At 43.2% G+C, this 18,157-nt stretch overlaps 1 protein-coding gene across 3 annotated transcripts in view; it reads left to right on the top strand.

Annotated features, from left to right (window-relative positions):
* Nucleotides 1–17,777, top strand: part of LOC134740475 (uncharacterized) — a 91,367-nt gene extending 73,590 nt beyond the window's left edge. For all 3 annotated transcript variants that reach the window (XM_063672950.1, XM_063672952.1, XM_063672951.1), the window contains 8 exons: nucleotides 1,223–1,552; nucleotides 2,092–2,191; nucleotides 3,378–3,560; nucleotides 10,478–10,649; nucleotides 11,849–12,036; nucleotides 13,195–13,366; nucleotides 15,337–16,845; nucleotides 17,265–17,777. In XM_063672950.1, coding sequence (XP_063529020.1) covers nucleotides 1,223–1,552; nucleotides 2,092–2,191; nucleotides 3,378–3,560; nucleotides 10,478–10,649; nucleotides 11,849–12,036; nucleotides 13,195–13,366; nucleotides 15,337–16,845; nucleotides 17,265–17,269 — 2,659 coding nt within the window. In that variant the 3' untranslated portion in view covers nucleotides 17,270–17,777. The remainder of the gene's footprint in view (nucleotides 1–1,222; nucleotides 1,553–2,091; nucleotides 2,192–3,377; nucleotides 3,561–10,477; nucleotides 10,650–11,848; nucleotides 12,037–13,194; nucleotides 13,367–15,336; nucleotides 16,846–17,264) is intronic.
* The last annotated feature ends 380 nt before the right edge of the window (nucleotides 17,778–18,157 follow it).

The raw sequence follows: 18,157 nt of genomic DNA, 5'->3' as shown, positions 1-18,157 counted from the left end.
AGCCTCGTTTCCGCGTGCAATAACAACTAGTTGATTATTAACGTTATCAATGTGTGTAAAAATGCATGTTTACTGCATGTGATTGTCTTCACAACGCATATGTGTAGCTAGTTCACTATGCACTCATCGAAGAACAACGAATGCCACATTTTTATTTCCGTTGATTCAAATCACATTCAAATCTTCATAGAGTCGGACCAAGCGAACTCTGCATGGCATTTACAATGACGAAGTGTGGGAATGTCTTCATAAATCTCATTATTTTTATAAAACAAGACGTTCACATTTTGTTCCGTCAAAGTCTGTTCCATGAAAGCTTAGATTTACCTTAAAATTACTTATGTAGAATTTGAAAGTGTTATGTCATTTATAAATAATAACTGCTTTTCCTGTACCTGTACGCGTTTATGACAACTTAAGACGTATTTAAGGTTGTTGACGCTCAAAGGGCTAACAATATTAACATAATGTCATGATGATTCGATAAAACCTTAAACCTTAAATCTCTTCTAAATCTCGTCACTCAGTCTTTTATTTGAAGGTGTCACAAATTTTAGGTACACATTTCCCTTAGAATCTAAGGCTTAGATTAGCATCTTCCTAGTGACCCTGGCGAAGTAGGTTCAAGCTTTTTTATTTAATCCATGTGCGTACACGTTTCTTGCGTAGACACGAGAACTCAGTGCACTAGCCTAAATTATGTAAGCTACATAGTTATCAAACTACTCATATATCGTATGTTTATGTCTCCGCGGCTATACTTAGACTTACAGACGTTGCAACTAGCGTCTTGTTGTAGTATTATCTACACGTATGTAGCGCCTGCGATTATCCAAACGATAGCTTGCAGCTATCATGACTGCTTGTTTACGTACGAGTATCATCATGATAAATTACCATCTGACATTCTTTGCTACAAAAAACTACCGATATGTTAAGGGTGTCATGGTACAATTCATCTGTACAATCCGTCGTTACAGAACTTACAGACTGATCAAAACGACCGATTGATAGTGTAATATCTTTAACGATTTACTTAATCGAAAATCGCAGCAAAGCCCCGTGAAATCATGAATATCGTAACGATGAATCGACATTCTATGGCTCTATGCGCCCAACGATTGCTTTTTGTCTCATTCTTGACGCAGGCGCCGCTCGCGATGCATAAGGTTTTTTAATTTAAAAGATTGACGAATTACCTAATACGATTCCTCTCTTCCAGAATACGAGCAAGTTGCAGCATATCTAGTCCCAGCACCGAAACAGAGACAAGACTAAACTACCCCGACTACCGGTCGTGCGGCAAGCTCGGCAGCGGGGGCAAATACGCGGGCGGGGGGAAACTCGCCGGGGGAAAACTAGGGGGGAAACTCGGGGGCAAGTTGGGAGGGAAGTTTGGGGGAAAACTGGCGCAGGCCTTGGCGAGGAGAAGAGCGCTGGTGGCGATGACGCAGGGCGCGCCGGGGCTGGCCGCGCCGCTGACAGGCCGGTCGAGGGACGGCACGGTGGAGCTGCAGATACTGTGCCAGCCGGAGACGCAGCACAGAGCCAGGTGAGTGGAGTTAAATTTCCTGACGCTCTACATAGAACGTTACATCGACTGTATGGGAAAATGAAGAAGAAGAAGAAAGACATTTATTCCATAAAGCACACATACACAGGACAATAAGATGAAGGAAATAAGAAAGAGAATATGATAAGAACAACAAAACAAGATGAAATTATATACACGTGATACACATTAAAAAACAAATAATTACACACTTGGGTGCAGCAATGTGTGTAGTAGGGAAGAGGCCCTGTCTCAGCATATTGTTGCAATTCGCAAACGAGGCAAATTCCAACGCTGCTTATTCTGCCAAGGCCTTAGGGAGTAACATATAAATACCTACATATTAGTAAAATATAAATATATAAAAAACAAAAACATAATACACTTTATGTGAGTGAAAATTAAATGAATAGTTATGGAAGATTAATATTGTAATATTTTGATATTTTAAGGTGAAAAAAGAAATAAAAATATAAATAACTCATGTACTTGTGCAGCGGGTCGAGATTTAATTTACTTACGTAATGTTCTTTTGGCAGATATCAAACGGAGGGCAGTAGAGGAGCGGTGAAGGATAACTCCGGGAACGGGTTCCCAATAGTCAAGTTGGTGGGGTACGACAAGCCTGCGGTGCTGCAGGTGACTATTACTTTATATTACAATTTATAAGAATACAATAGGTGGTTTATCGTTTAAATGAGGCGGGTAAAAGTTATTGTTTACTTATGAATCGGTTGTAGGATCCACAGGCAAGCTGTGTGCAACTGATTTGAATTACCTATCTTAAGAAATAATTAAATACTTGAAAAAACAGTCCCTATAAAGTTACCTTTAATAAGAAATCCCCTAGACCTATGAAACGACTGCCCTTCCCAGGTAGCAAAGTCACGTCAACGACGTCATAATGACGGCATTATTACGTCATAATGACGTCGCTGACGTCATAATGACGTATAAATGCTACCTGGGTTGTAACTTGTAACACAAACATGTTTACTAGTTTACTAGTTCAGACTATTTTGGGCAACGAATCTCACAAGTACACTTAACCGACCGTTATTAACCCATATATACTTAGGTAGTATAGTTTGTTGTGTGCTGTTCGTGTATAATTAGATACCATTTGATAAACAATGACAAAATTACTCATTTATTACATTTTTCCCGTTTACTGATATACAAAGAAATTCACTAGACTTATATTGACCGGGATATAGACCGTGATTACCTTTTGTATTGTTTTTGAGCTCCTGCTGTGATAAGTCTAGTGAAACTAACCGTGAATGAAGCAAAACTGTTATATACAAAGAAATTACTACTGAAACACAATACAAATGCCCTTGTACTTCCCTAGTACATGGACCGTGCGCGGCGCAGGATCTGTGATTACCAAAGCAAGTACTACCATCTAATCTAACCGTTCTCGTTCGTTTTCTAATGCATAGTACGTGGGCTACATCGGAAGCATAAACTACACATTTACGCGTCGCGCCAAAAATCTGACGGCTTCTGTGCTGCCCCCTATAGTTCATGCAAGCAGTGCACGCTCGCTATAAGACTAAAATTTCACATCCAACTCCTATAGATTACAAGGAAGCCATCGTCCGAATTTGTAAAGGGTTGTCATTGCATTGGGTTTTATTTTTATTTTTAATTTAATCATACATTCTAGAGTAACATTATAAACTGAAATAGAGATCATACACTAAAGAAAAAGTGACCAAGTCCACCGGTGGAATCGAAGTCTTCAGCTAACGCGGCTAACGTCCTGACCACTAGACCACCCGGCCACATTCTAGAGTAACATTTGAGTATTCTTTTCAAGGTATTCATCGGCACGGATACAGGGCGGGTGGCGCCCCACATGTTCTACCAAGCATGCCGCGTGTCAGGCAAAAACTCCACTAGCTGTAAAGAGAGGAAAGAAGACGGGACCGTGGTCATCGAGATCGACCTGGAGCCGGCGCGAAACTGGCAGGTTACCTGCGACTGCGTCGGGATTCTCAAGGTGGGCTTAGGATAGAAGAAACTAGCTGTAAAGATAGGAAGGACGGGACCGTGGTCATCGAGATCAACCTGGAGCCGGCGCAGAACTGGCAGGTGACGTGCGACTGCGTCGAGATTCTCAAGGTGGGCTTAGGATAGAAGAAACTAGCTGTAAAGAGAGGAAGGAGGACGGGACCGTGGTCATCGAGATCGACCTGGAGCCGGCGCAGAACTGGCAGGTGATCTGCGACTGCGTCGGGATTCTCAAGGTGGGCTTAGGATAGAAGAAACTAGCTGTAAAGAGAGAAAGGAGGACGGGACCGTGGTCATCGAGATCGACCTGGAGCCGGCGCAGAACTGGCAGGTGACCTGCGACTGCGTCGAGATTCTCAAGGTGGGCTTAGGATAGAAGAAACTAGCTTTAAAGAGAGGAAGGAGGACGGGACCGTGGTCATCGAGATCGACCTGGAACCGGCGCAGAACTGGCAGGTGACCTGCGACTGCGTCGAGATTCTCAAGGTGGGCTTAGGATAGAAGAAACTAGCTGTAAAGAGAGGAAGGAGGACGGGACCGTGGTCATCGAGATCGACCTGGAGCCGGCGCAGAACTGGCAGGTGACCTGCGACTGCGTCGGGATTCTCAAGGTGGGCTTAGGATAGAAGAAACTAGCTGTAAAGAGAGAAAGGAGGACGGGACCGTGGTCATCGAGATCGACCTGGAGCCGGCGCAGAACTGGCAGGTGACCTGCGACTGCATCGAGATTCTCAAGGTGGGCTTAGGATAGAAGAAACTAGCTGTAAAGAGAGGAAGGAAGACGGGACCGTGGTCATCGAGATCGACCTGGAACCGGCGCAGAACTGGCAGGTGACCTGCGACTGCGTCGAGATTCTCAAGGTGGGCTTGGAATAGAAGAAACTAGCTAAAGTAGTAAAGAGAGGAAGGAGGACGGGACCGTGGAGCTACGCGGTTATCACACAATGTGAAGACTGGCTTAGAGCGTTTTCACATTGTCCGATCCTATATCGGATATCGGATGTCCTTTGGAGAAAAGCAGCTGCTAGAAAGCGCCCTATGGTATCAATTCCTTTTCTTTTTTCATTAACGCTTTCATTTGAACAACAAACAATAATTAAATGTATAAAAAAATACAAAAAGGCACTTTTTAGTTTTTAGGGTTCCGTACCCAAAGGGTAAAAACGGGATCCTATTACTAAGACTCCACTGTCCGTCTGTCTGTCACCAGGCTGTATCTCATGAACCGTTTACGTGTCCGTGACAGTTGAAATTTTCACAGATAATGCATATATGTTGCCGCTATAACAACAAATACTAAAAAGTACGGAACCCTAGGTGGGTGAGTCCGACTCGCACTTGGCCGGTTTTTACTATTTTGTAGTCGTATCCGATATCGAATCGGACAATGTGAAAACGCTCTTAAGATATAAGAGTTAGGAACTTTAATAATTTTTTCCTCTGGGTTTTATACGGTCAGATCAGGTCAGGTCTGCACCTTCATAAAATCGGGCTGCACCAAATCTTGGGATTAACTTGCCAAAACCAGAGCTCCTTTAGGATACAACCGGGATTAGTTAAAATAGGGAAAAGATAAGACGGTCATAAAATACCCCAGAAAGTGAAGGGAAGTGAAGTTCACTTCACGCCTTCTTCATCAACATCTTCTTTGAGAAGTTTAGCTTAAATATCGTGCACGTTCCATCGGTTTGCCGCTGTCTCTGTCACATTTCGCAAGAAAGAACGGAAAAGATCATGCGCGCCAAGTGTCAATTTTGATCGAATTTTGTCGATTTTTATTTATTTTAAAAACGTTACCCTACAATATCGAAATTCGAAAGCTATGAAATTACTATTTAAGTTAAGATTATTTTTTCTTCTTTTTTTGTTAACAATAATAAATAACCGAGTAACGTTTGATTAAAAGTCCGAGTTAGAGGTTACTTTGGGAATTAATTGTATCGAGCGAAGTGTCATAATTCGTGTATCGGACGCTATGATCTTCTTCTTTTCCTTTGCCTTATCCCACATTAGGTGGGGTCGGCTCTCCTTATCCTTCGGCGCCAAGACGATCTGTCTTGAGTTGTCGGGTTGGGTAGTTGGGCTTTTTCCAATAGTTTGGCCATACTCGTCCACCACGTCAGAGGGGGCCTTCCTCTACCTGTTTTGCCTTCTGGCAGAGCAAGAGCTTTTTGCACGACATGGCCGTCGTCTCTCCGCATAACATGGCCGTACCACCTTAGTCGCGTTTCCGTAAGTTTTTCGGAGATGGGATTGACTTTGAAGCTGCCTCTGATAAGTTCGTTTCGTATCTTATCTATTCTTGTAACTCCACCTGACCATCTAAGCATTTTCATTTCGGCCACATGTAGCTTTTTGACGTGAGTTTCCTTAACCGGCCAGCACTCAGCACCATACAGCATTGCTGGTCTCACCGCTGTTTTGTACACCTTACCCTTTGTACGTATGGGCATTCGTGGATCACAAAGAACTCCGGTGAGTGTCCGCCATTTTTGCCATGCGACATTGATTCTATGGGAAACGTCTACTTCTACCTTCGCGTCATTTGTTATAACCGAACCCAGATATTTAAATTGGCTAACTTTTGGTACTTGTGTTCCATCCGGGTAGTAGAGATTGCATCTGTTTGCCACATTGCTATAGTTGCATTCAAGGTGTTCGGTTTTCGATCTACTTACTCGGAGTCCCGCGTTTTCTAAAGTAGTGATCCATTTGGTTAGGGTTATTTGCAGGTCTTCGGCACATTTAGAAACAAGCGCAATGTCGTCGGCATATAGGGGGTTCCAAGGCAGTTCCTGCTGAATGGGTTTTGTGATATAATCCATAACTATATTAAATAATTGGGGGCTTAGCGCTGATCCCTGGTGGACTCCCACTTCGACCGCGAAATCTTTGCTTAATCCGGTAGGGCTTTTGACTTTCGTGCGGATGTTGGAATATGTGTCCTGAACCAAGCGTATGTAATCCTCGGGTATTAGATGTTCCCTCATTTATTGCCACACAAGTCTTCTTGGTACCCGATCAAACGCCTTTTCTAGGTCTATGAATATAAAGTGCAAGTCTTCCTTATTTACGCGATGTTTTTCGGTCAGTATTCTCATGGTCTGTATTGCGTCTGTGGTCGATTTTGATGGGGTGAAGCCAAATTGATTCGGTGTAATTACGCAGATGTCCATAAGGCGTTTGTTTAGTATGCGCTCCCACAGTTTAAGAGTATGTGAGGTTAGTTTTATCCCCCTGTAGTTGCAGCAGTGAGTTATGTCCCCTTTGTTCTTGTAAAATGGAATAAGGTAGCTTTGCCGCCAGGCCTCAGGAATAGATTTGTTTTCCAGTATTATGTTAAAAAGTTTAGTGAGCCACTCTATTGCTGATGGTCCCACAGCCTTCCAAAGGTCGGCCGGAATTTCATCAGGGCCTAGCGCTTTTCGATTTTTCATTTTATTGACGGCTTGCTTAACTTCGTGTACAGTAATCTCGTGAATTGGGCCTTGAACTGGTGGTAAGGGATTAAACTCCTGACTCGGGAACTCCTCATTGAGTAGTTCGTTATAATACTCGAACCATCTGCCATTTATATCTTCATGGGAAGTAAGTAGTGTATTGTTCTTACTTTTAATAAACTTATTGGATTTGACGTCTAATGTAGCTCTGTTTCTATTTTTAGCTACCCTAAAGATATCTGCGTCCGTTTTGGCGTTCTCAAGATCTCTGTAAAATCCCTCTCGTGATTCGGCCCTGGTTTGTGCCACACATCTTTTGGCATCTTTCTTTGCCTCCTTGTATTTATCTCGGTCGTGTTCCAGTCGAGAGCTTTGCCAGATTATTAAAATGATATTAAAAATAATATAGTCAAGAACTACATATATTTTTTCCACGTCTACGAATATCAACGTCTCTTAGAAAAACAGGATCATATAAGGAGATTTTTCGCCTTCGGGCTCAGGGAACCGCCTTAAATCACATTCACTCACGGCCTTTTTGAAATTATCACCTACTCTATGTATCTGTGTGTATTTAAGCATTCACGTTATCTCTCCTGTCGACAATTTGACACCTATCCACTTTCTCCGTGTATGCTTGCTTGTAGGTACTAAAATCAGTATCGCTGCGAAATTTCCACTAAACAATAAATCAAGTTATTCAAATATGATAGTTTAAAGCTATCGGGGTCGTTCGCTGTGTGATTGGCAGATGCAACAAAGGGAATCAATTAATATCGTCTTGATGTATAGCGACACTATCGCGAGGTGAACGCGCACGGACTGTTTTAACGAGTTTTCATCGTACATGTAAATAAATCACAGATTTAATATACCTATATACGCTAGATGGCGCAAATACCACGATTTGTATTGAAACCAAGCGTGCCGATTTTTTCATACAAAATTTACGCATAATATCATTTTAAAATTACTTATCTGTGATAGGAAATATGTTTTTGCCTTTCGGTGCTCGCAATTTTTGGGCTGTTGCAGTTAATTATCATGCAACGAAGCATTTAAGTTTTCACGGACGTCCGGCTGCAACAACTGACGCGCGTGGACTGTAAAGAGCGACGGTCAACCTCGACGCTTGGTCAGGGTTAGGACACGCGAGGTAGATGCATTTGCGTCTTCTATGGTATATTTACTACTATGAAATAAATAAATAAATATTAGAGGACATCTTACACAGATCAACCTAGTCCCAAACTAAACAAAGCTTGTACTATGGGTGCTAGGCGACGATGAAACAAATATCACATAAATAAATGCCCTTACCGAGATTCGAACCCAGGACCATCGGCTTCACAGGCAGGGTCACTGGGTCACTACCTACTAGGCCAGACCGGTCCGTGTTATAATTAGTTCTTTGGGAGTATTTGTGGAAGTATCATTCTCACACCCGGCCTTATTGAATAGGGATGACACATGTTGAATTTTATAAGTAACAAAATCTAGTTAGAAGGGTATAAGTTAGCACTTATACTTACTACAATGCGCAGAATTTGTAGTAGGGACTGAAAAACCGCAAAAGACCGGTAACCTAAATTCTACTGAATTTACTTGTTTCATAACTCGTTGAACTTGACATTGAATTTTTTTACTATTAATCCAACCTATCTAAAGAACTAGTACAAAAGCGAGATTTTCGATAAGATTTACGACCCATGCTGACCACTGACCTGTCCATTATCGTCAAAACATTACACAATACCCACGAATCTGCGTCAAAGGTTCACGTGAGTGGGGTGTGTTTGTTTTATAAACAGGAGATAGGCCAGTCCGGCGCGAGGCTGGCTCGGTTGGCAACAGCCCGACCATATCACTGCTGATCGTGGAGTCTGGGTTATCTTCGAACACGTGATGGTTGGTTACTAGATGGTGAAACGTCGACGATTACCTTTTTTACCTGTATGTTAACGTTTTAAGGGGTAATCTTTATAGCGACGTCGTTTGATGCAAGAAGATAAATGTTGAGGATAACAGATCTACGAAGCCTGATTTCTTGACAGCCTACTTAATAGCCAAAGCAAATACTTACGACAATGGTCCGTGGTGGTAAGATCATAGTCATTTTGGAAGCAATTAGTTATATTTCGAGGTTCGTTTATTATTTCCTTGTTCATAAGTCCAGAGGTATGCCTACCTGGGGGGCGGGCAGGATGGCAGGATGACAGATGCAACGAAAAGTCAGTTTCCATACATTATTTCAGTTTCGACCAATTTTCAGTTTGCCCCCCTGGGGTTGGAATAAAATGGTTAATGTGGCTTAGAGGCTTTCATAACGCAGTTACAGCAAAGTGCTTAGGTTAGTTATGCCTAAGCATTTTCTGCCAATATTTCCGCTAACGGATAAATTTAGCTTTGGTTCGCACTGGTGACCTGAGCTTACTATACATATATTATTATACTCATTGACCTGAGCTAAGAAGCTTCGAGATTGAGGTGAAGGCCGGTGATACGTTATCGCCCAATTACACGCTTCCCTCGCAACACATGATCAACTGTCGCTAATCTCTTCGTTAAAATTATACCTTATATAATATTGTGTTAAGTAATTAAGTAAAGTAATTTTGTTGTGTATGCTATTGCTGATGTTGACAATGACAAATTGTTACGTTGCTATGTTCATCAGGTGCAAATCATATTATATGTATTGTACGTCGTACAGGTTTTGGAGAGAATATTAAAAGCTGCTTTGATACTTATTATTTCTAAATAAACCTTGATAAACTAAAGAATACTTATTTATTAACAATGTGATGATACCTCTAGAAGTGGAAATACAGATGGCAAAAAGAACAGTTAAAACAAAATTTTGTAAACTCTTTGGATTTTTAACATTCCATAAATCGTTCCTTACCTACTTTTCATAAGATTTTTTTACCTGTGACTATGATAGTGGTAAAGCATATTTAATACAACTATCTAGTAACAAGTAATATAATTATTTTTTAACATAGGAAAAACCAATAGAATGTTGATTGGTATGTTATATTATACAATACGAGCACAATACAAACCCTCTTTATTGCACAAATTACAAGGAAACACATATACTATACATAGACAGAGGTAAACAAAAGGCAACCTTATCGCTAAAGAGCGATCTCTTCCAGACAACATGATATAACCAGATATTGTAACGTAGTATAAATTTATTATAATTATATGGTTGACATTGTATATTATAGTATGGCTGAATTGACGTGTAAAATTTGTACAATTTTATCAATAAATGTATCTTATCTTATCTTATCTTATCTTATTCATCGTTTAAACAATTAAATTGATTGCGCAGTTGCGCGCCAGTTAGAGTGTATCCGACGCTTTACCATGAGGTCTATGTAGACCCTAGTGGTCTAGACCTATAGCGATAACTAATTAATCGGTAACAATAATGTGGCCTACGTTTGTCTCGCAGGAGCGTAACGTGGACGTGGAGCACCGGTTCGGCGAGCTGGGCGGGCCGGCGGCGCACGTGTCGCGCGGCAAGAAGAAGTCCACCCGCTGCCGGATGGTGTTCCGGACCGAGATCGTCAACGCGGACGGACAGACCGAGACCCTGCAAGTGTGCTCCACGCAGATCATATGCAGTGAGTGTCACCTAAGGTTCCATACTGTAACAAGTCCACTGTCGCATGGTGTTCCGGACCGAGATCGTCAACGCGGACGGACAGACCGAGACCCTGCAAGTGTGCTCCACGCAGATCATATGCAGTGAGTGTCACCTAAGGTTCCATACTGTAACACGTCCACTGTCGCATGGTGTTCTGGACAGAGATCGTCAACGCGGATCGACAGACCGAGACCCTGCAAGTGTGCTCCACGCAGATCATATGCAGTGAGTGTCACCTAAGGTTCCATACTGTAACAAGTCCACTGTCGCATGGTGTTCCGGACTGAGATCGTCAACGCGGACGGACAGACAGAGACCCTGCAAGTGTGCTCCACGCAGATCATATGCAGTGAGTGTCACCTAAGGTTCCATACTGTAACATGTCCACTGTCGCATGGTGTTCCGGACGGAGATCGTCAACGCGGACGGACAGACCGAGACCCTGCAAGTGTGCTCCACGCAGATCATATTCAGTGAGTGTCACCTAAGGTTCCATACTGCAACAAGTCCACTGTCGCATGGTGTTCCGGACGGAGATCGTCAACGCGGACGGACAGACAGAGACCCTGCAAGTGTGCTCCACGCAGATCATATGCAGTGAGTGTCACCTAAGGTTCCATACTGTAACACGTCCACTGTCGCATGGTGTTCCGGACAGAGATCGTCAACGCGGACGGACAGACCGAGACCCTGCAAGTGTGCTCCACGCAGATCATATGCAGTGAGTGTCACCTAAGTTTCCATACTGTAACAAGTCCACTGTCGCATGGTGTTCCGGACGGAAATGGTCAACACGGACGGACAGACCGAAATGCTACAAGTGTGCTCCACGCAGATCATATGCAGTGAGTACGAACCCGCTACGTTCTACCTACACTTGAGAATCAAAAATGCATTGTCTCAGTGAATCGCACTGGAGTAGCGTTATATTACCGTACAGACATTTACCGCCATGGTGCGACTGAAAAGCCTAACAAGATTGACAAAGATCCAAAAGACACGACTTGTGATCAGTGTTGTAATTAAATGTCAGGACTCTGAAAGCAAGTACTAACGCTAATCGTATCACATCATTTCCATCAAAATATGTACATTCTGACGCAGAATTAATTACCTACTTCTAAACTAAATCCTTTTTAAATCGATGTTGCTAATAGGTATCAATTATTTTTGCAGCGCAACCCCCCGGCGTACCGGAAGTGTGTCGAAAGTCTCTAGTGTCCAGTCCGGCGACGGGAGGGCTGGAACTGTACCTATTAGGAAAGAATTTTCTCAAGGAGACAAGAGTCGTGTTCTGCCATCGTCAGGACGGACGAAGCGTATGGGAGGATGAAGTCGTTCCCGACAAGGAGTTCCTTCAACAGGTAACTTTACTGTGCTCAAGTCTGACAACTCTCTAGTGGTCCTGCTGGGAGGTTTGAACTCCATCCTATTCAGAAACCACTCAAATTTTAAATGTTTTACCATATATATGACGTTTTCAAACAAAAGGTACCACATTGTCGTTTTATTTCGTCCTTATGGACGAAAATAGAAATAGAAATACTTTATTTGGTGAAAAACATAAAACGTAACCTATTACATCTTATTCTAATATATTCTAGCACCAAAATGGATGTCACTCAGCATATGCCGATGACTAAGATATTTAGCCATGGCGCTGGTTTTCAGGGCATCCAGGGAAAACACAATTAAATTAAATAAAACAAAACTAAGCTAACATGTGGGAGAAAGTGGGTTTGTGCTTTGAACAATTAGAGAGTAGGTGAACTACTGGTACTTGTTTGTAAACTTAAAACTTGGAACAAACTTAATAACTATAAAATTATAATAATAACATCTAGCACCGTACCTCAGCTCATGTGTTGAAAGTTTGAAGATCAATTAAATACTTTTTAATCTTGCTTTTAAAAGTTGCTGTCGAAGTACAGTTTCTTAAAGGTGGTGGCAGATTATTCCAACACGTCGTGGCGACGTATCGAAAGCTGCCTTAGTGCATTATATTTATAAATTGCTTGTATCTTTATACGAAATTGGTCAGAGCGTCCTTATGACAAGCGACAATGTGGTACCTTTTGCTTGAAAACGACACATATGTATACCTAAATCCTGAATTGAGTGCGTCAAACAAAATAGTTCAGAACAGCTTATCATTCGTAATCTCAAATTTAAATTGCCTCTACCGTAAATATTAACCGACGCTTTAAAACACATTAATAACCACACCAAATCGAACTACAATATGTAGACAGATAATCAATAGCGGATGAATCATCGAAGTTGTGATTAGTTCTTATATTTGGGAAGATACGTTAACTGATCGGTTATTGGCGAGAAAATGTTTGTAAATTGTTTCGGCGAAATTGAACATACATATACATGGGGGTCAAACCGAAAGCTGTCGAAAGCTGTGAGGTCTATCATTGGCCCTCGTTTAATCCATACTGAACACCATCCTGTACACTTAAGGGTTTTGAATTACATATATCAATTATGTTGCAATAGTTAAATTGTCCTTGTAGACACACCTAGTGTGTTGCGTGCCGCCGTACATCCGCTCGGACATCACCGAGCCCGTTCCCGTACAACTTTTCGTCCGGTCGGGCGGCAAGGCGTCGGAGCCCCACAACTTCACGTACACCCCCCCGGCCCTGGACACGGGCCCGCAGCACTGCACCAGACACCACGCGCAAGGTAAAACCAGCCGCAAGGGAGCTTGGGCTTGCGCTTTTAGGTTATGCCGCCATTTTGAAACGACACATATATGTCGGATTTAAAAAAAAGTTGGATTCTTGTTTGTGGTTTGTTAGTTGATTCGATAAATGAAAGTGGCAACACTAAATACATATCGTAGTATTTTATTTAAAAGGTAACAAAAAGACTATGTGAAGTCGAAATTAAACAAGATGGCGTCATTGAAACTAACACATTAACGAAATATCTTGTTCGAATAATGCAAACCGCCTACAAATTTACAATAAATTAACTACGTAGCATAACATCGCTTTCCTAAATTAACTTGGTGTTTATTTATCAAATTGCTGTCAATGTGGTTCGTACTTAACTATAGAATATATTCGTCTTGTATAAAGCTAGATATTACACCAGCTTTATAAGTAGCTTTGTGTACACTAATGTACTAATTAATAATTTTTTATATGTGTACTTGTATTTAAGTTGAAACAGGATCAATATGTACCTAATGGCTAAAAAATGAACATTATGGGAATACCTTTGTAAAGGTTTTCCCAGATTATTCTTAAGTTCAAAATAAATACATTATTTTAATTGTTTGAAGAACAAAGTAATTGATTTAATCTGTCCTGTGGCTTAAGCAGGCCATGATTAATAATTTCATGATAATATTACTTAGTTGAATTGTTTGAATTTTCCTTTGATGTTGATTGTTGTAGCCACGTTGCGCCCAAGTCTCTGTCAGTGTAAAAACAATGCTACTTTTGTTTATGGTTTAACTTTTTTTTAATTATTGACAGAGGCTCAGGCGGTGATACCGTATGATATTGCTTCCGTAATGTCGCAAACATTAGCTGCCATGAGTGTTGCATGCTACATTATGTTCGCAGTACAACATATGAACTTTTTGGAAGAAATGACTGATGCGTAACTGGCGTATTCCTTTCTTTTTTTCCCTTCTGTTCAAGCTAGGTCTGTCTAGGTAGAGGGGCGCCGCCGGCCGCCGCGCGACTCCAGCACGGTACTGACACACACAACCACACACAACATGACAAACATACGAAACAACATTTATGTGACTACACGAGACGCACACGAAATATTGAAGTCCGTTTTTGTCCATCGGGATTTTCTTTATTAATTGCGTTGTCAAAATATTAAAAGTATGTACCTACGACGACACAATAAAACGATATTAAGTTCATAATTACAACTATGAATAATCTTAATTCCCTGATATAAGTATCTAATTTGCATTGTTATATTTATACCTTATATTTAACACGTTAGGTACTAACTACTTCACTAGCTCTGAATTTTATTAAAAAATATAAATAAACAGAATTCGAATTGCACTTACTATTTGGTTCATTTCATTTTTATATTTGTATCTTACCAACATTTCTCTTATATAAGTTATAACAAACACATACATATTTAATTCATAACAAAATGATACCTGACAAATCCAGACATCTCCATACAATTTATAACCTTAAAACGCAAAACATTGAATATATGTATTTAGATGACAAAGTGTCACCGTACCCAAGCTATGTGAAAAATATTACAGTTATAGGTCAGCTATAGGTACAAGAGTCTTTTATGTCGTTCGTTTAGAAGTTTAAGCTCTCTAAATATTTAATAATCTTAGTTCAGCTAGGAAAGGACTTCCACACACGACACAATTAAAAATAACACTTATTCATATAATACGCAACATATTCACACATAATGAAGTCTATGATTTTCATTCGAATTTATTAATTGACTGTGGGCGAAACTAGTATTGCACGCACTCTCAGTATACGAGACGAACTCACTGCTCACGAACACTTCAGACTGACTGTAGGTACAGACTCCACCCACACGTAGCTAGCTGCCCAGTGCCCGCCAGCCCCGAGGCACCTAGTTAGGCTGGCCCCGCCCGCCCTGCCGTTGTAATGACCCCGTGTTCCGTGTCGCCCCAGGTGCAGGTGCAGGTGCAGGTGCAGGTGCAGGTGCGGACGACGCCGGCGCCCGGCCCGTGCTCGTGTGGGGCGGCGCGGGCGGCGCCATGATGCCGCCGCCCGCGCTGCCCGCGCGCCGGCCCTCGCTCATCCTGCCCGACCCGCACGAGCCGCTAGGGCTCAAGGCCGAGCTGCAGGACGACTCCAGCCAGCACAGCCTCCACGACCACGCCGACTCCTGCGGCCCCGAGGGGCCCGAGCGCCTCTCCGACGACCTGAAGGTGGTCGACCTCCGCCTCAAGGCCGAGGCGAGCCGCGACGGCTCCTCCTTCGGCGCCGCCTACGACGCCATCAAACTGTCCCCTCCCGCCGCCCCGCAGAGCGAGCCCCCCTCCCCCCTCGCCTCCTTCACCCAGCAGCTGCAGGCCATCCAGAACCAGGTGCAGACCGACAAGATGGTCGAGTCCGTCACCGCCGCCATCTTCAACTCGGACGACCCGGGCGGCCAGATGTACCCCGCGTCGATGCCGATGCCGATGGCCATGGACCCGATGCGGCGGCTCATCTCCGCCAAGAACAACGCGATGCCGATGCAGCAGGACATGAAGGCGCTGAACCGCGAGCTGATGATCACCGACGCGAGCATGCAGGCCGCCGCCGAACCCGGCCTGCTGACCTTCGGCCACATGTCGCAGCCGCAGCGGCGGCCGGCCGAGCCGTTCAACCCTTTCACTATCACCAAGATGGAGATGGAGACCGACCAGATAGAGCAGCGCATCGCGCAACAGACCGCACACATGGAGGCCCTGGTGGAGGACGCGATGAAAGCGACGGCGGTGATGCTGCCGGCCGACGCGGCCAAACTCGACGAGCTGGTCAACTCCCGCGTGGAAGACCACCTCTCCGGCGCGTCCACGTCGTCCTCGACGACGTCGCACGCGTCCGACGTGCTGCTCAGCCCGACGGCGGCGGTCGGCTCCGTGTCGCCTCACGACACCCTGATGGCCCCTCTCCCGCCATCGGCGATGTCTCCGGACGTGATCTTAAACCCCCAAGTGTCCCCGAGCATGCTGTGCGACGGCGGGCAGCGCATGGTGATGCAGGCGCCGCCGCCGTCGCAGGAGGAGCTCATGATGATGACGGAGCTGACGTCGTCGGTGAAGACGCCGCCCGCCGCCGTCAAGTCCATGATCCTGAACGCCGCCGCGGAGATCCTGACGTCAGACTCGACCATGAACGCGCTCGTGACGTCGGCGATCAACACCGCCAACATTCTGACGACGGAGAGCGCGGGCGGCGCCGCGATGCAGATGCCGGAGCAGCCGAGCCCGAGCGAGCCGGCGGCCGACCCGCCGCTGTCGGCCATGTCGCAGGCCGTGTCGCAGGCCGTCACGCAGGCCGTGTCGCAGGCCGTGTCGCAAGCCGTGTCGCAGGCCGTGTCGCAGGAGATGACGGCGCCCGTGCAGGGGCTGACGGACATGAGCGACAGCGACCTGCTCTCCTACATCAACCCGAGCACCTTCGACCAGGGTGAGTTCTTCTTCTGATTGGTCTACTTTGTTAATCATTCTGTACGAACTGCCTTACGATAGAATTTATACGACAAAAATCACCATACATGTATGTGCCTTTAAAAATTAAGGAGTTCCCTCAATTCCTCAGGGATCCCATCATCAGATCAGAACCAGATTAATATGGAACCAACTTGGAAGTAGCGCCTTTCGAACAAAAAAAGAATTACTCAAATCGGACCGGTCTCGGAATAATCGGTGAACATACATAAAAAAAAAAATTGCTACAACCGAATACAGAACCCCCTCCTTCTATGAAATTGAAGTCGGTTAAAAATGCGGCTATTTTTAGCTGCCGTTCGATTTAAATTTAAGGAAGTACGTTTGAACTTGTGCCAAAATTACGTTGACAAAATTAACCTAATGTTTTTGTTGCAGTTTAAACTGCGGCGCCGGGACGGTCGGGAACAGACAGTGCTATGCATTTCATACTAGTGACGTGTCAAAGGCTCAAAGCAGTTTATACGTGATTTTTTAATGGACCGGATGAATGGATGCCAGGATAAGCGACGTGGACACTATCTCCTTGCGATGGCTGGAAGTGTTAATGATTCTCAATATTATATTCGTGTGTGGAGTGTTTCTGGATGTTTGTAAACAGCGGACGAGTCAATTATGTTTTCATGTGAGTCAGTATTACAGGGCCAACAAAATACATATACATAATTGCAAATGAATCCTTGGAGTATCGGTGGGAGTGGATGGAGGCAATTTATGATTTCGAATTTTATGTAAATAGTGATAGCTTTGTATCGATGTTGTTATTAAATTAATTAGTTTTATAAGTGTCATTGCGTGTAGGAATATACATAATCATGTTGCTAAGCTTGTTGTTCGATGGTTAAGTTAGGTGGAGAATTTAATCGGTGATTGATTAAATTGATTTACGCAGCTTTGAAATGTTATTAAAGATGAAGCCCTATTAAATGTAGATATTACAGGTTATAGGACAGTATTTTCGATTCTGGAGTGCTTTTTTATTAAAATATAGTTGGAAGTTACAATACCTACATGAAAATACTGACCTGGATTCGTTAACTTAAAGTTACAATTATAAAAGAATAACTAATCGACTATTTGAGTTCTCGGAAAGTAATTCGCGTGTTAATTTAATATTAAGTATTGTACTGTATGTTATTTCAGCGTTTTTAAACTATCCTAATATATTTAAATTGACGATTTGATTTGGTAAATTGAAATGATTTTAGTTTAATCTTGACCATTTTTACACACGTCTAATATTAAGCTAAGAAATTATTTTAGATTTTTAT

The sequence above is a fragment of the Cydia strobilella genome, chromosome 4, assembly GCF_947568885.1.
Source record: "Cydia strobilella chromosome 4, ilCydStro3.1, whole genome shotgun sequence".
NCBI classification, from domain to species: domain Eukaryota; kingdom Metazoa; phylum Arthropoda; class Insecta; order Lepidoptera; family Tortricidae; genus Cydia; species Cydia strobilella.
This window is presented reverse-complemented; position numbering and strand designations above follow the sequence as displayed.